Here is a 19,018-nt window from a genome sequence, read left to right as displayed (position 1 = left end):
GGGGTCTGTTTCAGGAACAGATGGAGTCTGATAACTGTTCAGGAGGAGATGATGACTGGACTCATCTGTCTTCAAAAGAGGTGGACCCGTCTACAGGTGAACTCCAGTCTCTACAGATGCCTGAATCTGAAGGGCCAAGCTCTCTGGATCCTTCCCAGGAAGGACCCACAGGACTGAAGGAAGCTGCATTGTACCCACATCTGCCACCAGGCAAGGGATTTCAGATAGTTCTGTACTACTCCCTTTTCCATTCAGACATCCTATCACTTGCTTCTAGCAACGCAGACAGGCATTACAGTCTCTACTGCAGGGCTTGTCTATTGATACAAGAGAAATCTAGGAGTTGGTTTTGTCTCCTCTGCGTCTCTATGAGCCTTAGTAAGCTCAGCTAGTTTTAGTAATTTCTAAAACGTAGCGCAGACCTGGAATTATGAAGGCAGGTGCGACGTGGCGGCAGCACTGGCTTCGGGCGCTGCCGTGCGCTGCTGAAAGTGGACTCGGAGCCCATCTCCACTGTCTGCTCGTGGAAAGTGCTGGTCTTAGGCGGGGGCCACAGTCACGCTCCCAGTAGCAGCCAGGCAGGGAGCCACCATGTAGAGGGGGTAGTGTGGAAGGCAGGAGGGCTGCGTGGGGAGTGTGGCAGCCTGGGGACACACACTGAATAAGTGAGGCCACTCACACCCTGCTCTGGTCCATCTCTGTCACATGGCAGAGACATTTAAACCATTATTCAGGTGGAACCCATCTGTGTGCCACATTCAGCCCTTGGGCTGCCAGTATTTATCTTCTCTGCCTTGAAGCAGGGAGTGGCAAACTATGGCCTATGGGCCAATAATGACTTTGTCATCTTTATGATGGTTGGAAGAAAGTCAAGATGGGAAAATGAGATGAAACTCAAATCTGTATTCATAAATGTACGTTTTACTGGAATATAGACACACTAATTTTTTACATATTGTGTGGCTGCTTTTATACGTCAACAGCCGAGTTGAATATTTGTGACAGAGACCAAATAGCCTGCAAAGCAGCTTAAAATATTTACTCTTGATTTTTACAGAAAAAGCTTGACAGTCCCTGCCTTGGAGGGTCCCTGTGAGGATTAGACCTTGTGAAAGGGCCATGTACAGGCACATTTGGGGCACAGTGCCGCCTCCTCATAGCTGTTGTTACTCTCTCTGGCAGAAGCTGATCCCCGGCTGATTGAGTCCCTCTCCCAGATGCTATCCATGGGGTTCTCTGATGAAGGCGGCTGGCTCACCAGGCTTCTGCAGACCAAGAATTACGACATCGGGGCTGCCCTGGACACCATCCAGTATTCAAAACACCCACCACCTTTGTGACGATGTCTGCTCACACATTCTGTGTCCCCTTTCTTGTCTCATAGTTGTGTTGAGTTAGTGTAGAACCCCAGTGCCTCTAAGTGCCAATTTCTCGTCATTCTTCTTTCAGAATCGGGGGGTGGGGATGCACAAAGCCATTTAGGGCAGTAAGAGCAAGTGACATGGGGGGAGTTCCAAGTGTGTGAGTGCTGATTCTGAGAAACGGATCAGTTTCCCGTGGATGTCTGGCTCCTTCCAGCTAGGGGAGCCCCCCTGGGGCAGAGCGAGAGACTCCTCGCTGGGGAGCACGTGGAGACCGTACTGCATCCTGTCCGCACTCCCCCTGCAGGATTATACCAGCAGTCCAGAGTAGATCTTGCCAAATGGCTTCCTGCTTTTTCTAATGACTACACTGATATGTAATTGATATTCTGCTAGAAGTTTGATATCCTCTGAATTTAGCTAAAGGATCACCAGCATTCAGCCGGGGTGGAAAAGGCTGTCCTGTAGCGATTACAGCTCGGGACTGTAGCTAACATCTGAGAATAAAGAAGGGCTCACAGAGGAACTGATGTTGTTCAGAGTACTGCCTATTTCATAACCACTGTAGTTACCATTTCCAAACGTGTCGGCTGCTTTTAAAGTTAAGAAAATCGCTTTGTAGCCATTCTATTTGTAAACAATTTTAATTAAAGATATAAACACTTTAATCAAAGATGTATGAGAGGTAATCTGTTTGATGGTCATATTTATCGTCGCTTCTTGTAGTTCCCATAAGTCCTCCTCAGTCCTACTATTTGAAAGCAACTTGGGGAACCCTGTTTTCAGTGGCACAGAGGTCACTGAATTGAAGGGTTCATGTAACAAATGTCTACATGAGTAACATACTAGTTTCAACTCACAGATCGTCATCAAAGTCCTCTCCAGTTTTAAAAAGGTCACACAGACGCATGAGTGAAGAACGTGCCTGCACCCCTTTGACCAAGGGCGCACCCTCTGCCCAAGGACCTGTGCTCCGTGACTGCTCGGGGATCCTCCCACAGACCTGCTTGGGCCCAGGCATGGGAGTGTGTGTGGTCTGAGGAGACTGGCATGCACCGGGGAGCCTGCAGAGGCCTCCTTCCCTTGGAGTCTGGGCCCTGGGGGGCCCCTGCTCAGCTTGCGCTGCCTGGATTGGCCTGAGGCCTCTCTGCAGAGGGGTGAGGGGCTCTGTGTCCAAATGTGAGCTGTTTCCAAGACATTGTTCCCACTTAGACATGGTCCTGACCTGCTGGGCAGGACACGGTGGTTCCCCCTGGGGAACAAGCTCCATGGTGTCCCGGTCCTCACGACGGCTCTCTCTACCCTTCCCCGCCAGGCCAGCATGGTCCTGCAGTGGAGACACGAGGCGATGGCACGTTCTCCCTTCAGAGGAACAAGTGCCTAGCAGACGCAAGGGACAGGGAGGAGCGGGTCCTGGGCATGCACTACTCTTGGAATGAACCTCGGCACTGACAATTTCTGTTCCGTGTTGTCTACTATCCTGTAGGCTGGCAGGCTAGGGATATGCCTTGATTTTGAGATTAAGCAAAGCACAGCAAATAAATGCCCTCTCCAAATTCCATGACCAGGCTTTCCAAAAGAGCAAGATGTTCCCATGGGATCAGTGGATCTATCTCATGGGACCTTAGAATCAGATGAGGGAGTGCCTGGGGTGCGAGCAGAAGGACCCTCAAACCATCTGGAGTCACCATGTGCTCATCGCCAGGCAGGGGGAAAGGTCTCTAGCCGTGTCGAGGGTTTTAAAGCTGCAGGTACGGAACGTGACAGTACCGCTGGGGCCTGGCGTCTCTCCCTCAGGAAACAAGGGCTCACTGAAAAATGAGTGTCACTGCCTACAAAGGAATGAAAGCAATGACAGGAGGGACCCGCAGCACCACCCCCAGGCAGCATGGAAGCGGCTCTGGGTAGTTGTTAGTGATCAGAGACTGCCCGCTCTGGGGCTGAGTTGCTGTGACCTCTCTGGACCTGTGCCAGCCTTGATTCCTCACCTTCAAAACAAAACAGGCTTGTGAGCATTAGACACTGCAGTTAAAATGTTCAGCCCAGGGACTGGTACGTCAGTAACTATCACACTCATTATTCTATAATTTGGAGATTCAGCGCTATACCCTTACCTGGGGGTCACACAGCTAGTTAGTAGCAACACCAAGTTTGATCTCTGCCTCTTGGCTTTGAATGGGTGCTCTCCACTACTGTCTGAAGCTGGTCAGGTCAACCCTGGCCTATGTTGGTGCAGCAGTGACATATGCCTGGCAGAGTTCCTCTGTCTGGACACCTGTGGCTCCCACGACAGCATAAAGCAAAACCCTCATTCTGTGGCCTGGAAGGTATGGTGGGGTCTGCTAGGTTTGAAGCATCAATAACAAGAGCAGGTTCTAGGTGAAGAGAGTGCCCCAAATTCACAAGAACCCACCTGGGTAAATGAAGGTGACAGTTCCTCAGAAATCCAGGGCAGGTCCCAAGTTGAACAGTCTGGTGAAGACCTGGCGCTCCATGTAGAACGAAGAGGACGGTCCTGATGCAGAAAAGTCCTACTGGTCAACCTTGCTTGTCTCCAAGGCATCCAGTTGCCCTTTTGACCCAGTTAACATGAGACCCAAACAGTGCAGGCCAGAGAAAGGAGTTGGCTTAAGACATAACAAGACACATGGGAAGTTGGACTTTGGGGACGGAGGGGGAGGGTATAAGTCTTTTAATAGTCAAAAAAACAATAAAATCCAGCGTGTGCTCAATGGACACTGGGACACTGACCTTCAAGGACTTCAAAGTGACCTCACAGTTTCTGGAGTCCTGGACATGAGGGATGCAGAGAGGCTGGACTGTGCTCTGGTTCCATTTCCTGGCAAAGAAAATGCTGTCAGGAATCTAGTCCTGGGACTACCCTGGTCCAGTGGTAAAGATTTTCCATTCCAATGCAAGGGGTACGGGGTTCAATCCCTGGTCAAGGAGATCACACATGCCTCCTGGCCAGGAAACCGAAGCATAAAACAGAAGCAATATTGTGACCAATTCAACAAAGATTCTCAAAATCGTCCATAAAAAACAACCTCAACAATGTGAAAAAAAAGATCCAGTCCTCCTTGTAATAATCTATAATGGAAAAGAGATTCAACACGAATATATGTACACACGCATGTATTACTACCACTATATATATAACCAAGTCACTCTGTAAACCCAAAACTAACGCAACATTATAAATCATCTATCCTTCAATAAAATTAAAAAATACAGCCGAGTCTCACCACTGAGCAGTGGGCTGACCCTGACTTGGTGGTCGCCTGCTCTGACACCCAGTACCTTGCCATCCCTTGTAGCTTCCCAGATGGCTGCTCAGCTTCTGCCCTATTTCCAACAACAGGCTGCCCAGTGACATCCAAGGCAGTCCATTTCTCTGCTCTATAGCTTGCAGTTGCTAGAAAGTTCTTATTTTGAACTGGAATCTACCTCCACAAAGCATCTGCCCTGGAAGAGCCACCCTAATCCTACATGAAGAGGTCTCTCAGAAACTCACTGAAATGCAGGTTAAGCTGAGAGAGGAGACCTGTGACCATCAGGTCTTTCCTGCTCTCAGCTAAAATCTCCCAGGCCCGTTAGCTTCTCTGGCCACACTTCACTTTGTCAACCTTGCCCTTGAGTTCCTCCCTGAGGTCAGCACAGTCTAGATGTTCTGAATTAAGTGAGACTCCTAAGAGGCGCCTCCACTGGCATCTTGCTCAGCCTCCACCTCTGCGCCTGGTGCCCAGCCCGGCCAGGGGCCTGTGCTGACGGCGCCTTCTGGCTCACAAGCCTCAGGCTCCCTGCCAACCGTGGAAGCTGCCTGTCCGTCCCCAAACCACGGGGCAGTTAGGTGGGGGTGGGTGAGGCTAGACTGGTGATGGGCTTGGCACCTCTTCCTAGGCAGGCCTGTGCTGAACGGAGGGTCTGGCTTTTCTCTCCCGGATGAAGGCTGTCTGTTGAAACACAATCCTTCTTTCAGCCCCAGTTCTTCGGAGTCCCTTTCCAGATACTTCAGCCAGCGGTTCTTTGAGGGCTGGGGTTTTTCCTACAGAATTGGGAAGTAAATTTATTCTCAAAAGTAGGCACCTTTACTGAGAATCCCCAGTGCAACTCTGAGGCCCAAGGGCCTCAGGACCCATACCTACACCACCACCAGGAAAAGAATTCGACCAACAGGTAATGAGAGAGAGAGGTCTTGAACTGAGCACACTGGCACGCACCTGGGGAAAGCTTCAAGGCACAACTTACCAAGACCTTTGCGAATGTCCACACTCCCTGGTCCAGTAGTTTCAAATGAAGATGAAGGCACGAAGATGCTCATTAAAGTGTTACCAATAATTGCAAATATTTTTAATAGCAGAAGTTTGGTAAATGCCCAATAAGAAGGGAATAAAAGTGAAGTCGCTCAGTTGTGTCCGACTCTTTGCAACCCCATGGACTGTAGCCTACCAAGCTCCTCTGTCCATGGGATTTTCCAGGCAATAGTACTGGAGCGGGTTGCCATTTCCTTCTCCACAAGAAGGGAATAAATATTGGCAAATCCACTATATTCTGCAGATACTTTTTAAAAATGAAAATAGTTGAAAGCTATATAGCAACACAGAAGATACAAGTGAAAATCCCAGGATGATGCAAACAAGTATTTCTTACAGAAGCGATGATGAAAGATTAAGTCTGTAAGTAAAGAAACTGAAAGGACAGACTCAAGCATGTGAGAGCTGATGTGTTAAAGTGGTGTGCTGAAGAGTATCTCCCCTATTTATAATAAAAATATGAAGAGAACCTGGAGTGTAGACGCTGCCAGCATAATTCTGTGATCAAAGGTGGAGCTCTTCCAGGGAGCCTGTCAGACAGTTGTTCCCCTGTCCCTGGCAGGACAGTGATCTTGCACCCATGGCATCTTGGAGGTACCAATGGTGTCCTCTGCTCAGTCACTGGCGTTCTGACACACTGCCCACCCAACACTGAGCACCTACTTTGAGGCCCCGGGACAGAGCAGAACGTGAGCCTGTTGCGTGGCTCCATCTAGAGAAAGGGGACATAGCAACCCAGGCGCTCTATAACAGCATCCTTTCCCCACCCAGGGTGCTTCGGAACAAGGGGAAGAGGACAAGCAGGTGAATCTCAAGTTAAGTTCAGAAGAATTTGCCAAGCAGTCAGAAGAAAAAGCCCTTTTCATAGTATTGCAAATATTTGTTTACATGGCTGTCTACACACTTATAAAAGGGAAAGGTTTATTCATTTTTGTATTCCCCGCAGCTCTAAGCCAAGCTTTCGTCAGTCAGTGACATCAACATCTGTTTACAGCACAAATGACGAATGCATGCGTGCCTGGAGCCTCTTCGTGGCAGAGCTGGCTCAGGTAGCTGGGCTGAGCTGGGGCTGCTGCCTTACCTGTGGACCTGCAGAGGCCGCCTGCCAAGGGCCCACGTTTTCTTCCTCATTGGCACTTATGGAATCTCCCAGAGACCTTAGGGAAAGATCGTACAATTGTTCTTTGTAAAACGACCAGGAAAATGAAGGACAGTGAGGGCGGGAACAGTAGGATGCACAGACTTAACAATGGCGATGAAAGCCTGCTCAGGGGACCTTGTTGATTGAACTTATCTCTGTTGTTTCGATGTGACTTGGACATCTTCCAGCAGTTCAGAAGGCAGAGGGACCATCTGTTCCTTGGAGCAACAGGAAAAGTAACATCGGGCAGAAGGGGCGCTCTTCGCGGCTTTGCCAAAGACTGGCTGTCATCGACTGTGTGACTCTGGGTACATCACTGTATCCCAGGTTCCTCATTTACAAATGGCGATAAGAGTGCAAGGGGACTGTGAAGATCAACGAGACAGCGCGCGTGCGCCTGCCCTGCTCGGGGCCTGAATAGAGACCGATTCAGCTGAGCTCTGACAGTCCCTCCCACCAGCAGCGGCGAGGTCCCCACTGCAGAGGGTCACAGGAGTGTCTTTATAGATGTGTGCTATCTCAGCCGCTACGAGATAAGGCCTTTTCCACAGTCAGATGTGTCTTCACCCAGCCTCCCGGGATAGCAGGGGTCTTTCCTCACACAGAGAGCACAGTGAGGAGCCGGAGCCTCTGCAGCCTCGAGTGGAGCCGGATGGCCAATTAAAACACGCATTGTTCGAGGGCTGAAGGCTAGCAGCGAAGCCGCAACCACCCGTGTCCAACAGGGCTGCCTCCTCACACGAGGAACTCTCTCTACTGACCTACAATGGAAACCCAAGGCCACCAAACGTGGGCACCTCTATGTCAGTTTCTCCATTTGTAAACCAAAGCGAATGATCCTCCTGGGGTGACGAGGAAGGTGAAATGGGATCATGCATGTGAAATGCCTACTCTGCCGCACGGTCGACACCCCAGTGTCCAGCTGAGCAGTGTCCTGCCTGCTACTGACCAGAACTCTGCTCACCATACTATGATCTGGGAACTCAACTCCATCCACTACAGAACCCCTCTCTGCAGTATGAAGGTACGGTCTGTCTTCTCACTTCTGACGTTACCCTGAGAACCGGCGTCTACCGTTTCCCAGCAGGTGGTTTCTCGTTTCGCTACATTCTAGTTCTTCCCTTGGTTTTCCATTTTCTCTAATTTCATTATGTTGTTGTGTCAAAGGGTGGATTTTATCTTTTAAAATTAACTTACTGAGGTATGAGTTATAATTAACCTACCCTAAAATGTACCAAATTAAGTGTTGGTACACCAGATGAGTTTGGTAAATTATATTTTTGAAACTATTACTCCAATCAAGATATAGAAAATTTATTGAGCTATAATTAGCAAGATTTACAAAATTTTCGTCACCCTAAAATTCCCTTCTCTGCCCTTGTAGGTGAACACCACTCATCCTCACAAGCGTCTGGTCTTTTGCGTCCGACATCTTTCACTCGGCAATGGTTTTGAGGTTTGCCCATGTCATTTCTGTTGCTGAGTAGTATTCTACTGTATGAAAATACCACAGAATGTATATTCAAAATCACACTGTCTTGATTGCTGTAGTGTGACACTAAATCTTGAAATCAGCCTGTATAGGTCCTCCAGTTTTGTTATCAAAATCGATTTGGCAATTGCATTTCTATATAAATTTTAGGATCAGTTTGTCAATTTCATAAAAAAAAAAACTGCTGGAATTTTGACTGGGATTAAGGTGACTATAGATCAATTTAGGATGAACTGACACTGTGACAATGCTGAATGTTCTAATCCATGAGCATATTTCCTCATTTAGATCTTTCTAAAATTTCTCTCAGCAGAGTTGTATAATTTTTACTGAAAATATCTTGCACACTTTTGGGTTATATTTATCCCTATATTTTTGATGGTATCATAAATGGTATTTGATTTTTAAAATAGTTTTCCAACTATTCACTGCAGTTATAGAAAAATAAAATCTAGTTTTGTATGTTGACCATGTATCCTTGTGATTTTGCTAAATTATTAGTTCTAGTAGCTTTCACTTTTCACTTTCGTGCACTAGAGAAGGAAATGGCAACCCACTCCAGTGTTCTTGCCTGGAGAATTCCAGGGATGGCGGAGCCTGGTGGGCTGCCATCTATGGGGTCGCACAGAGTCGGACACGACTGAAGCGACTTAGCAGCAGCAGCAGCTTTTGGATAGGTTCATTAGGATCTGCTACAGACACAATATTTTTATCCAGTTTGGGATTAGATGCATTTCCTGAATCTAAGAATGTAAGCCCTTTGATTCTGGAAAAAGTTATGTTCATTTCTGCAAATATTGACTTTTCCCATTCTTTTTATTATCTCTTGCTGGAACTCATCTCTGTAGAGTTCATGTCTCTGAACTTTTATACTTCCCACCTTTCTGTCTCATTCACACTGGCAGTTGTGCATAATTTCTTCAGGCTTATCTTGCATTTCACCAATTCTCTCTTTAGTTGCACTTAATCTGCTTACCAGTCCACTAAGCTGTTTTAGAAAGTTTACTTATTTACTTGTATTTGGCTGTGCTGGGTCTGTTGCTGCGCTTGGGCTTTCTCGTGGGCTTCTCACTGCGGCGGCTTCTCCTGTTGCGGAGCGCAGGCTCTAGACGTGTGGGCGGCCTGTGTTGCGACCTGTGGGCTCCAGAGCACAGGCTCGGGAGTTGCGGTGCAGGGCCTTTTAATCTCAGTGACTAAACTCTCCATTTCTACAAACTTTTTGGTTGTTCTTTAAAAAACTGGTTAGCTTTTAAAGTCTCTTGCTCTTCTTTACATCAACCATCTTCACTTAATTTCATTAAATACATTAAACATACAATATTATGTATTCTGAACTCTTTTTGGACCTGACTTCTCTGTCATTTCTGCTGTCTTTTGCTCACGGTGACATGCTTCCTTAAGTTAGTTAAATGATCTTTAACTTTGGGTATATGCCACTTGGAATTTCATATATCCTTTGATGCCTGGGTTGAAGATGTATTGCTCCAAAAAGGAGCTACATTTATCTCTGCTTCCTGGGACAATTTAAAAATAAGTTTGAAGGGCTTCCCTGGTGGCTCAGTGGTAAAGAATCTGCCTGTCAATGCAGGAGACATGAGTTTGATTCCTGGTCTGGAAAGATCCCCCGTGTCATGGAGCAACTAAGCCTGTCTGCCGCAACTATTGAGTCTGTGTTCTGGAGCCTGGGAACTACTGAAGCCCATGCAGTTTAGATTCCATGCTCTGCACCAGGAGAATCAGCCTCGACAAGAGGCCCACGTGCTACCACTCCAGAGCGCAGCCCCGGCTCACGGCAACGAGAGAAATGCCTGTGCAGCAACAGAGACCCAGCAGTCAAGAAAAGAAACTAAGTCCTCATCTTGAGACTTTTCACACAGCATGTGTAAAGGTCACGTGACAGCGTCCTTGCGCTTACAAAATCCTGAAGCAGCGGTTCCCCTCTTTAGCCAGTGCCAAGGGCAAGACAGGCTGGGTGAACCTACCTCGGAGGGGTGCCTTTCTAGGTCATTTGTACACCAAGGGGGTACTCCTCTGGGGACTCAGCTTTATGTGGTGGGCTCCGACTGACCTTCCCACACTGAACAGACTTTGTTTCGTCTCCTGCCTCCCTCCCAGCTACTTGGAAGCTGCAGGGCAACAGGTTTCAAATGCCCCAGCAGCCCAGCTTATTCTCTGGATTTTGGCTTTTGCTTCATTTTTGATCTCTGATGGCTACTTACCTTCTTGTCATCTCGTCAGTGCCTTTAAAATATTGTGGCTGGCATTTTGAAATTAACTTCAGTGGAAAGACTGTTCAGTATCTAATTGCCATGTTGTTAGACATGGAAATCTAAGGGATTTCTCCATCATATACTGCCACCATCCACTCAAGATGAAAACAGGGCAAGATAACCAGGCCTCCCTCAAACTATCATACCTGAGCGACATCTCTGAAATCTGTCCCTGCAGCAGGTTTAATTTTTGGACATGGCGTCTACAGTCGGCACCAGAACCCTCACCGTAAGCCTGAGAAACAAACACAGATATGAGTTTAAGAAGTATTGACAGAATGTTGAGGAATAGATCCATTCGAGACACAACTCAGGGAAGGGAAAAATGTACTATGCAAGGCCTGAAGCACCATGCAGGAACTCAAGCAACGACTGCCATTTCTGCAGTGATTTACAAACGAACAGTCTCAGGGACTAATTTCAGTCCATCTGGCTGCCCACCATCACCCTGAATCTTACATATCAAAGCCAAACTCAACCCAAACCCCACACAAATTGGTTAATAAACATAAGGAATTCAGAAGAGAAGTAACGCAAACTGCCAAATTCATGAAATGATCCTTAACCCTCACTATCAAAACACCACAAAACAGAGGAGACACTTATTTCTCACTCAGTAGTCACTCATTTGTTCAACATATGTTTATGAAGTACCTATTATGTGCCAGGACCGGAACTAGGTAAGGACAACACAAGAGTGTATAAACACCACTGTCATCACAGAGCTCTGTAGTGTAAGAGACAGATAATAAGCTCATGAGACACCTACAGGCCATCAGACGGTGAGAAGCGCTACACAGGAAAGCCAGGCAATGCAGTGCGGGTGGGCAGAGGGCAGACACAGTAGGTGATTTTATACGAGGTGTTCAAGAGGCCCACGAGTGGATCGCTGAGAGGGTAACATCTGAACACAAAACAGGGAGGTAAGCAGGAACGAATCATGTAGCTAGCAGAAGCAATGGAACGGAAAGGAGTGCAAACACCTGGCATTTTGGAGAAACAGCGAAGAGGCCACGTGGCTGGAGTTGCATGGTCTAGGGCAAAGAGGGTAGGAGATGAGGTTTGGAGTGCAGGCCCTGTTACAGGAAAAGTCAGCCTTACGGGCATGAGATCTGCTCTGCTCTCTTTCTTGAAAATCTTATTCATCTTTGAACCTGTGTTGTGTAAGTGAAGTCTGATGAGATGATGAAACATGTTCTAAGTTGTGGACAGCAAATGTGCCCACCATTCCTTGCCACTCTGTTTGCGCAGAGCATGCCCGATGCCCTGGTGGCAGAGGCCTGGTGGCAGAGCCCCGGTGAGCTCGCAGGGTGTGAGAGCCCAGTGAGGCTCCAGGCGTAGGCGGCGTGCGCTGCCTGTGCCTAAGCCCGGGAGGTTCGCCCATGCCTGAGGGGCCAGGGCTCCCTGGGGGACCAGAACCTGCTTCAGCTGCAGAAAGAAGGCAAGGGTATTTCACCAACAGCATCAACAACCAATAAACCTATCATATCTCTTCTTATTCCTATTACCTCCCTGGAATAGCCTGCGCTGAAAACGCACAGAAAAAGGGACAGAAGCACAATCCACAGTTCCTCTTCTTCTTGGTATTTCCTTACTAATCAGTGAGTGGAAGGTTGAGAGCGTAGGTAGAACATGTGTGTGTCAAGCAGTGAGGTAAACATAGCTAATTCTGTGCAACATTTCCACTCTCAAGAATCAAATATGCAGGCTACATGAGCTACATGAGGCTATATGCAGGCATATGTGAGCTACAAAAGAAAAACTGTGTTTCTGATCATTCTACATGTGTACTAAATGCTCCTATATTATTCTGTTTATGTTCCACATACGTACTAATGTTCTTAGCATTTAAAACCAGTGTTGCACAGTCTAAATGGTACTGCACTATTTAAATGTTAGCTTTTAACATGTTAAAATGTTGGTTAAAACTAACATTTAGTTAGTTTTTCTTTACACAGAATAAATTATATAGTAAATTTAAAAAATAGCAAATAGGGACTTTCCTAGTGGTCCAGTGGCTAAGGCCTGAGTTCTATCCCTGGTGGGGGAATTGGATCCCATGTGCTTCAACTGAAAGACCCTGCACGCTGCAACTGAGACCTGGAGCAGTCAAATAAATTAATAAATAGAAATAAATATTTAAACCATTAGTAAATAAAAATCCTTGGGAAAAGTCAGGAGATCATGAAAGAAGAGCTTAATATTTAGAACCCTTAATAGCAGTTTTTTTCTGCTTTTGCAAAGGGGCCCACATTTCCATTTTACATTGTCTCCTGCCCCGTCCAGGCCCTGTCTGAAGGCACATATATTACTCCAACCTGGAAGGTCTGACGTGATCCTGAGCACGTAGGACCCTTGGGCTGCGGTGCTGAGACTGTATGGCTGAAACAGGTGACCAGCCAGGAGGGGGCTGCAAATACTGAGGCAACCCAGTCCACTGTGATAACAAGTGGGCACAGCGTGGGTACGCTGTGACTAAATTTGCTGATGGGTCACATGGAGAGTATAAAAGAAGAAGAAGAGTCAGGGATGAGTTCAAGGTTTGTAGCCCGAACACCTAGAAAGAGACTGGGCAGTTGAGATGGGGATGACTGTGGGAAAAGTAGGTAGGTGAAAGGAAGGGGAGGGCTTCCATTTGGAATGTAGGTTTGGGATGCTTGTTAGATATCCAGCAGAGAGGTAAGCGGCCAGAAGCATATACAAGTTCACTGGCAGGCCTTGGGTCTGACACAGACACTTATCTCAGACCACTAAGGGAATGACTGTGGCTAGAGAAGAGGTGAAAAGCGAAACAAAAAACTGAGTTCCAGAGCACTCCAGAGTTCAGAAGATGAGGAGATGGGAAAAAACTAGCAAAGAGGATTGAAACACACGCCAGGAGCAGGGTGGCTGGAGTCCAGGCAGAGACTTCAAGGAGGAAGAAGCGGCTAACTGACAAACGCCCCCGGTAAGCCGCGTCACTTGAGGACTGAGAACCAACCATTACTTTCAGCAACACAGAGACCATTGCTGACTTGGACGTGAGCAATTTTAGAAGACTGGTGCGGGGTGAAATCCCATTTGGGGCAAGTTCAAGTGAGAATGGGAGGAGATGAACTGGAGAGAGTAAAGGCAAAATTTAAAAAGACTGATAACTGACTTATGATCGCCAAGAGGGAATAGGGTGGGGAAGGGATGGACTGGGAGTTTAGGGTTAGCGAGTGTAAACTATTATACGTAGAATGGATCAACAACAGTGCTCTACTGTACAGCACAGGGAACTATATTCAATATCCTATGATAAACCATAATGAAAAATATGAAAAAGGATGTGTGTGTGTGTGTGTGTGTGTGTGTGTGTGTGTACACACACATACAATTTCTGCAAATAACTGCATCACTTGGTGTACAGCAGAAACAAACCCGATAGTGTAATTCAACTACACTTTAATGAAATAAATTAAATTCCCCAAAGACTGACAACTTATGTATGGCATAACTGGGAGGGTGCGTGCTCTCTTGCATGGCAGAAACTGCTCTCTGAACACTAAAACGCATTCTCTCCTCATCTGAGAGCAGACTAGACTACACTTTCCAGTCTTTCTGGCAGTCAGGTGTGGCCATGAAACTGGGCTCTTCCCACTGGAACGTGAACCACTTCCAGATTCTTCCTGGGCAGTGTTTTCCTGATCTCGCACCTTTAGGGGCTTGTGGCATCAGGAGACAAGCCTCAGGGAATAGCAGAACCTCAAGATGACAGGTGCCAGGGTCCCGAATGATCACACCAAGTACAGCTGCCCTGCTCATCTCAAACTCTCCCAGGACTGCTCAAAATAGCAACAGAAACAACGTCTATTGTGTTAAGCCACAATCGTGGTGTCTGTTAATGTGGCCTAGTCAGTCCTAAGCCATACACCACTGCATAAGCGTGGGAGGCGCTGAGAGGAAGGCAAACCTTCCTCAAGAATTCAGAAACACAGGCTGGCACCTAAAACACGTGCAGTCATCAGCCAGCCTCCTGACTTCTGAGACCCCATCTCAGGGTAGGCCTCAGCTGCCATACTTAGCGACAGACGACCTAACTGTCCCCACTCCTGCCCATCCCAACTGACAGGACCAGAGGTGGACATCTGAGTCAACCGCATCAATCGGATTATTTCTCCCAGGAGTTTATAACTGGGACTCAGCTCTTTCAGTTGGTTTGAAATGAGATTCTGTGGTCTGTGAGTGGAGTAAGTTACTGTGAGCTGGAAAGAGAGAGAAAGGAAAGGAAAGCTGGAAAGGGAGAGGAGGAGGAAGGTATAGTGAGAAACTCGGTGAAGGGAGGAGGAGGGAGGGAAAAGAGGATGCTTGTGTGGCTGGCAGCTCTTCAGGTCTTGGGGTTGGTTCTTCAAAGGTCAAGGGCAGTTCTTCCCCTGGATCCCCACAAGATATCCCATTACCTTGCCAGTGCATTTTAAATTTTGCTGAAGTGTTTTTTCCTATAATCTGCAACTGAGAGAACCTTGGTTGAAAGAATTCCTCTAACTTGTAAATTTGTCCTAAGGAAATAATTGGTCCAGTAAAGAAAGAGGTATTTGTAAGAAGCTTCACTACAGAGTTTGCTGGTGGCTTAGACAGTAAAAAATCTGCCTGCAATGCAGGAGACCCGGGTTCAATCCCTGGATCAGGAAGATCCCCTGAAGAAGGGAATGGCAATCCACTCCAGTATTCTTGCCTGGAGAATTCCATGGACAGAGGAGCGTGGTGGGCTACAGTCCATGGGGTCACAAAGAGTCGGACATGATTGAACAACTACACTTTCTTTCTTTCTTTTACTACAGAGTTGTTCATAATAATGAAAACTAAAATCAACCTAAGTGCCCATCAATGTGGGGCTGGTCATTTATTCATTCAACAGACATTCCTCGAGCGAGCACCATCTCACAGGCACTGTGCTGGGTACCGAAAGTATACAGTAAAATGTAGAAAAAAGGGTGAATGTGTGTCCATCAACAGATGAATGGATACAGAAGATGTGGGGTGTGTGTGTGTGTGTGTGTGTGTGTGTGTCTGTATATATAAATCTAATGGAATATTACTCAGTCATAAAAAAGAATGAAATATTGCCATCTGCATCAACATGGATAGACCGAGAATGTATTATACTGAGTGAAGCAAGTCAAAGACAAGTATTACACGACTTATATGTGGAATCTAAAAATAATACAAATGAACTTATTTACACAACAGAAACAGACTCACAGACACAGAAAACAAACTTATGGTTACTAAAAGGGAAAGAGGGGGAGAGGAATAAATTAGGAATATGGCATTAACAGATATACATCACTACATATAAACAAGGATTTATTACATAGCATAGGGAACTGCATTCAATTTCTTGTAATAACTTGTAATGTTTCCATTAGAATAGGAAAAAATATGTATAACTAAATCACTTTGCTATATACCTGAAACTAACATAATATTGCAAATCAACTATACCTCAATTTTTTAAAAAGTATATATAAATAAAAGAGGCAAAGCATTTACTCTCAAGGACTTACAGTCTGAGATGGACAATACTCACATAAACACACTTGACTATATTTCTGACAGGGAAGTGAGATTAACTAGGGGATGCCTCAACAACAAGCACACAGAGGGAAACAGGTCTGGACTGTTTCAAGGTCAGAAGGAAATGTCCCTGCAGCTGAAAGAAGAGAATGATGCGATGAAGCTGCAGAGGTAGGATCAAGGGTTGGAACAGGTGCACAAAGGGCTCAGTGAGGAGACTGTGTGGGTGGGTCAGTATGTACGGACTTGGAAAAAAACTGTACTCTGGGTGAAAAAATTGGGTTAATAAGAGCATTTACAACCTGCTCCCTTCAGTCCATGCGCTCTTTCACCTCCTGACTACCTTCACACCCTGCCCGCCCCTTCCACACCCTTGGATCTCTAACAGCTGTCTGTCCATCCCCAGTTAGGTCTGATTACTCTTACAGACTCTGCACTCTCCTCTCACCGTGCTGTTTAATTTTAAATTACATGTGTGGTTTTAGTTTCTCTTCCCTTTTCACAAGGGCAGATCTGTACAGGCAATAAGGACACCTTCTTACCTTTCACTGTTTCCCATGCCTACACATAGAAGGTACTCAGTAAATGCTGACTGGCTGAATAAACAAAGGACGGCCACTTTCCAGGCACCGCTCCACCCACTTCACTTCCTGAAGGAAGACGGTCTTAAGGAGCAGGAGCTCTCTATCTAATGAACCTGAGTCAATAATAGAACAGAGGGCTCCTTGAGCAACACACTTCTGCATGGCTGCGTCCTACCTGCTTTCTGGTGCGCATATTAGACACCCTGCTTCTTGGGACTCACCTGCAAAAATGACTGCTTCTTTCCACAAGCTTTGCATGTCCACTTGAGACTCTTTTTCACCTATAAAGACATTTCAGAAATATAGCTATGATTATTATTTGAAACAGTTGGAACTGGATCAGAAATAGTAATTTAAAGAGATCAGTGGAAAAGAATAGAGTCTAGAAACAACCAACACATGTATGAAAACTTAGTATATTATAAAGGTGAAGAAAGAAGAGCCTATTTAATAAGCGGTTCTGGGAAACTGGGTATCCATATATTAATAAACAGAATCAAGTTCAGTTCGGTCTCTACTATCTATTATTCTCAAAAAATTCCATAACATTTCAAGTCTTGATAAATCTGACTAGATGGGGTGTCTCAACATAATAAAATGGCTTATTTCCAGCTCTAAAGCTGCAGAATCACCATGAGCATTCCCATGAAAGTTAAGAACAAGTCAAAGGTTTGCACTATTATTTACTCTTTTTGGATGTGCTAGCCAATAGAATTGGAAAAGAGAAAGTAATTAAGAGATATGAAAATGGAGGGGAAAAAACTAACCTTATTTATGAATATTATGATTTATTTCTTTAAAACCCAAGACAATCAAATGAAAAACTACTAAAACCAGTAAGACAATATATTAACACAGGCGCTAGGTAGAAAATTAATGTAATGAAAATTAATATCGTTTCTAAGCAAACACATAGTTAGAAGAGATAATGAAAGAAAAGTCCATTTATAATGGCAACAAAGAAAATGCTACCAAGAGGCACCAAAGCTGCTTTAACAGGTGGAATGAGGACTTCCCTGGTGGTTCAGCAGTTAATCCGCCTGCTGATGCAGGGGAGACCGGTTTGATGCCCAGTCTGGGACGACTCCACAAGCCTCAGAGCAACTAGGCCTCTGCACAACTAGACCTGCGCTCTGCAACTCCTGAAGCCTGCCCCGCAACAACCCGCACTCTGCAACGAGAAGCCGAGGCAATGAAGACCCAGCACAGCCCAAACCAAATTAATCAATGCTAACAATAAAAGCTCTTTAGAAAAGAGATGGACTGAGACAGCATGCTTAACATCATGAAGATGTCTAAGTTGATTCATAAAAATAAATACAATTGAAACAAAAACCATCGGGTCTTTTGGAGAAGTACCTAAAAGGATTCTAGGGAGGACAAACAACATCTATTACAAATTTAAGTGGGTATATCCTAAGATTCTACTTCTCAGCATCTACTTTCAAACACCATAAAAATATCGCGTACTTTCTATAGCTACATATGCAAGTAAGAAATGCAATAAAAAATATTTAAAGTTCTGGAAGGACAAGCAGTAACTGACTAGCTCTGAGGGGCTAGAAAGAGCGAGAGAGAAAGAGAATATGGTTATAAAAGGATCTTTGCAATTGGACAGGCCTAGCAGAGGAGCTTGGCCGGCTACAGTCCTCGGGGTCGCAGAGTCGGAGGCGAATGAGCACGCCTCTCCTGGGTCTTCCTCTAGTTCCAGCTAGCGGGAGCTACTCTCTAGCTGTGGTGCCACGGTTTTTCATGGCGGTAGCTTCTCTTGTTGCAGAGCATCGGCTCTAGGGCTCCTGGACTCACAGCTGTAGCTCACGGGGCCCAGAAGTTTCGGCACAGGGGCTTAAGTGCTTGGAGGCATGTGGAATCTTCCCCAACCAGGAATCAAACCCCTGTCCCCTGCATTGACAGGCAGATTCTGACCCACTGTACCACCAGGGAAGTCCTGGTTTCTACAAATCTTACAACCAAAAAGCAAAATGCCCCCCAAAGGCCACAACAACGGGTATGGAGAAGTGACATCAATAAAACCTAGTTCTCACAACTGAAACCATCACTCGTCCGGGCCTCAGCACACTCCGCAACCCCGAGACTGAGCCCACGTCTGCGGGCAGGGCGTGGGGAAGAGCTCTAGCCTCTCAAGGCTCCGCCTCGTCCTGCCCGCCATCCCCGCGCTCGGGGGAGGGGAGGCCCCACCTGGTGAGCCTGGAAAAGGCTGCAACCGCAGCAGCGCAGGACCCTCGCCTGCTGAGGAGGCGCCATCGCGGCGCCCTCGCCCCCGCGCTCTCGCCGGCTTCCGGCTCCGCCGCGGCCCCG

At 46.5% G+C, this 19,018-nt stretch overlaps 2 protein-coding genes across 7 annotated transcripts in view; one reads left to right on the top strand and one right to left on the bottom strand.

Moving 5' to 3' along the window:
- The window catches only part of SQSTM1 (sequestosome 1), an 86,540-nt gene extending 84,506 nt beyond the window's left edge, over nucleotides 1-2,034 (top strand). For 3 of the 5 annotated variants that reach the window (XM_060415262.1, XM_060415261.1, XM_060415263.1), the window contains exon 7: nucleotides 15-2,034. In XM_060415262.1, coding sequence (XP_060271245.1) covers nucleotides 15-392 — 378 coding nt within the window. In that variant the 3' untranslated portion in view covers nucleotides 393-2,034. 5 annotated transcript variants of the gene reach the window in all.
- MRNIP (MRN complex interacting protein) lies at nucleotides 1,987-19,000 on the bottom strand. 2 transcript variants are annotated; one of them, XM_004008383.5, is made up of 8 exons: nucleotides 18,899-19,000; nucleotides 16,921-16,980; nucleotides 10,724-10,812; nucleotides 6,756-6,831; nucleotides 5,252-5,406; nucleotides 4,113-4,200; nucleotides 3,775-3,876; nucleotides 1,987-2,688 (listed from the first exon to the last, which is right to left on the bottom strand). In XM_004008383.5, the coding sequence occupies exons 1-8, from the start codon at nucleotides 18,962-18,964 to the stop codon at nucleotides 2,218-2,220; spliced, it is 1,107 nt and encodes a 368-aa protein (XP_004008432.1). In that variant the 5' UTR covers nucleotides 18,965-19,000; the 3' UTR covers nucleotides 1,987-2,217. The 2 variants fall into 2 exon arrangements, with proteins under 2 accessions (XP_004008432.1, XP_042106790.1); XM_042250856.2 differs by lacking the exons at nucleotides 6,756-6,831; nucleotides 10,724-10,812.
- Nucleotides 19,001-19,018: the final 18 nt, after the last annotated feature.

This window comes from Ovis aries, chromosome 5, assembly GCF_016772045.2.
Source record: "Ovis aries strain OAR_USU_Benz2616 breed Rambouillet chromosome 5, ARS-UI_Ramb_v3.0, whole genome shotgun sequence".
In the NCBI taxonomy this organism is placed as follows: Eukaryota; Metazoa; Chordata; class Mammalia; order Artiodactyla; family Bovidae; genus Ovis; species Ovis aries.
The sequence above is the reverse complement of the archived record's forward strand: the minus strand, read 5'-3'. Positions and strand labels throughout refer to the sequence as shown.

What these genes read in the sequence shown, in the direction of transcription:
- MRNIP (XM_004008383.5), bottom strand. Translation starts at nt 18,964, where the DNA reads ATGGCGCCTCCTCAGCAGGCGAGGGTCCTGCGCTGCTGCGGTTGCAGC. An exon ending in AGAAGCAGTCATTTTTGCAG is followed by an intron (nt 10,813 to 16,920) that starts GTGAGTCCCAAG and finishes TTTGTTTCTCAG; the next exon opens with GCTTACGGTGAGGGTTCTGG. An exon ending in CGGCCTCTGCAGGTCCACAG is followed by an intron (nt 5,407 to 6,755) that starts GTAAGGCAGCAG and finishes CCAATTCTGTAG; the next exon opens with GAAAAACCCCAGCCCTCAAA.